This window comes from Dermacentor andersoni, chromosome 1 (assembly GCF_023375885.2).
Source record: "Dermacentor andersoni chromosome 1, qqDerAnde1_hic_scaffold, whole genome shotgun sequence".
NCBI classification, from domain to species: Eukaryota; Metazoa; Arthropoda; class Arachnida; order Ixodida; family Ixodidae; genus Dermacentor; species Dermacentor andersoni.
Window position 1 is genome coordinate 93033424 of NC_092814.1, and position 2707 is coordinate 93036130.

The 2707-nt window shown below is 40.8% G+C and overlaps 1 protein-coding gene across 1 annotated transcript; it reads right to left on the reverse strand.

Annotated features, from left to right (window-relative positions):
- Positions 1–783: 783 nt before the first annotated feature.
- On the reverse strand, positions 784–2112 carry LOC126544732 (uncharacterized). Its single transcript, XM_050192191.3, has 3 exons — positions 1791–2112; positions 1625–1679; positions 784–1490 (listed from the first exon to the last, which is right to left on the reverse strand). Exons 1-3 carry the CDS (start codon positions 1796–1798, stop codon positions 870–872), a joined length of 684 nt encoding a protein of 227 aa, XP_050048148.2. The 5' UTR covers positions 1799–2112; the 3' UTR covers positions 784–869.
- Between the last annotated feature and the right edge of the window lie 595 nt (positions 2113–2707).

Here is a 2707-nt window from a genome sequence, read left to right on the forward strand (position 1 = left end):
TTATTCAGCATTGCAGTAACTTTGCATTTCATTTCTCGATGTGGCATGGATTATAAGTAAATTTGTGATTTTTTTCTTTAAACTTTTTTTTCATTAAGTTTGCAGGAGTTGCTCCACGAGTATTATATATCACACACCATGCGGCAAGGCGTTAAGGCTTACACATGCTCACACCCTTAACTCTAGTTTGCACGCACTAATCTTTTCATGCACTTTTTTTTTCATACTGTTGATTGCATCGCCGCCTGAACCATATTGTGATTAGTCTTTGAAAATCATTCGTATTTCTGTCCATGACTGTATATAAAAGACCCGTGATGGCTGTCAATCACTGCATCTGAATGTGCCCGACCAGTTTTGCTTTCATGCATTGTAGTTTTTTTTACATACCTACTTTACTATGGCATGCTGAACCAGAAGTTGACTATGTCCACTTTTTGCATGTTTGAATTTATGGCCCCCTGCTTGATCCTCAGAATGCAGAACGTTTCAAACCTCAACTGCTAGAGTAGCCAATTCATAACACACAACAAATTGTACCTTGATGTAGCTTCTCAAGCAATAAATCATTACCAGGAATTTTAAGTCCGCCACATCTAGAAGTGGTAGATTTTTTTTTTTTTTTCTGCAGTGGCATCACTTCTAACGAGCATGCTAGCAGAGAAAATGAAAAGTAGACAAGAACGCTACACTTCATTACTGAAATTATGACATGCTAACGTCTTTAGGTGTGTGAAGAAAAAATAATTTAAGAAAGAAAGTAATGAACACCAGCTCACGAGCAAAATTTTCCAAATGCATTTAATGGATCCAGTCACAGAAACAGCCAAACGAGGTTAGAAGCATTTATACAGTTTACTCTTGCTAGTCTAGTCCTCGAGCACATCAACACTATCATAGCCAACTAGGACATTGTAAAAAACCGTCCTGTGAAAACGCTCTTCAAACACTACAAACCTCTGCCACCCATTCTTCACCCTCAAAGTGCCAAGAAACTGCGCGAGTGTGGATTTTTTGTTAACATACACAGGCTCTAGTGCTCCAGGCTTAAAGCTCAGTTTTCTTCGCAACCCAGGTAATGCTGCCTGAAACACTAAATTAAACATTTGCTGTGATTTGTTGTAGTAGATACGTACTGGCGTGGACCTTAACAAGTAAAATGATGCGAGCACGTACGCGGCGAGCACGGAGGCGCCGATCACCTTCTGGCCATTTGGAATTTCATTCGAAAGACGATCTACAGTGTTTGGGACCTGTTGCCACAGACGAAAGTAATAACTGCCAGCATAGCAGACGACGGCGACCATCACGCCTGTTCCAGTGATCCTAGCCAAATGCATGTAATTGTGCAGCCCGCTTGTATACACAAGCTGGTCTTGGGTTGGATTTAAGCCGTCGTAACGAGCATATTGCTCGCGAGTTTTCTTCAGGAAAGGTTTGGTGTTTTCTCGCCAAGTGCTTTCCCCACGCTCTTGGCCGTGAAACACCTTCTGCAGCAAAATAAGAAGTACATTAATCACCAGGCAATTTGCTACACCATTCGAAACGCCGTTATAGAGATAGCAAGCAGCGTCGGCCAGTACAAAAATGTTGCAGGAAAACGCAGCCAACAGTTCTTACTTACAGAGCACCTTGGCTTCAGCAGTGCGAATCTTTTGCCTACGCTCAGCAAGCACCCTCTGAAAGCAGCAAGTTCGCATTTGTGAGACAGTTGCAACCATTGCTGTGTTAAGTTACATCTTATCGTGCCAGTTATAAATCGATATAGAACAAATTCATCCTTTTCGCACCTTAACATGTTCGACTTCTTTTCCTTGGTAAAACACGTTAATGCGAATCCATTTCGCCTATTAGCATTTTCACTTCAATCGTCAAACAGTCAACGCAACAACGCGAGCCGGTCATCGGCGCACACTGAGCTGCTTGATTGCTAAGCAAAATATGACGAAAAGCATGACCGCACTACACTGTAACCGTACAGTGTACCATAGAATAAAGAACCAACTGTACTAGAAAGCTTTAGTACACTGCAGTAACCGCTTTAACCAATGGCTTTAACCGTACTCAGCACGTGCGCGCCGCAGAACGCGCAGAACCATAGGCAGAACTTTTGCAGTTGATGACGATGGTGGTAGTGATTAAGGTCATGAGTGGTTTAGGTAATAATCTTGATTTAAAATATTGCATTTTGATTCTTAGGGGAAGGAAAATTGCTTATTTTACAGGAATTAGTAGAAATTCATTTACTAAAACACCTGCAATTTGGGGGTGGCCCAGCATAAAATTTGGCCCATCCCCAAATTGAACTAGGCCCACCCCTAAATTTCACGTTCGGAAACCCTCAAATTTCAGTTGGCCCATCCCCAATTTCAAGTTGGCCTACCCCTACTATAAGCTTCCTCGTGCATATTCTATTGGAATTCTTTTTTATTGGTTGAAATTGTTCCTAATCGCTTATAAAGCTATCAATCATCTGTACATTTACACAACTATAACGACTAAATGTCTTAACTTCGCAAATTGTGCATTTTTTGCACATTAGGCTTGTCACATGACTGAGCTGGGGTACTCACCAAAGAATGTTTACGCATAAAAAGATAATCACTAAAACACTTTCATGCACACACAAAAATAAATGTATCATATATTACTGCAACTAACTTGCCTCGTCGCAAGTAAAATATTTATGTAATATAAACAAATATTT

Excerpts from the sequence above, each read along its gene's own strand:
- LOC126544732 (XM_050192191.3), bottom strand. Across the intron at positions 1,491-1,624 it reads TGCTGAAGCCAAGGTGCTCT|AAGGTGTTTCACGGCCAAGA; the intron begins GTAAGTAAGAAC and ends ATTTTGCTGCAG.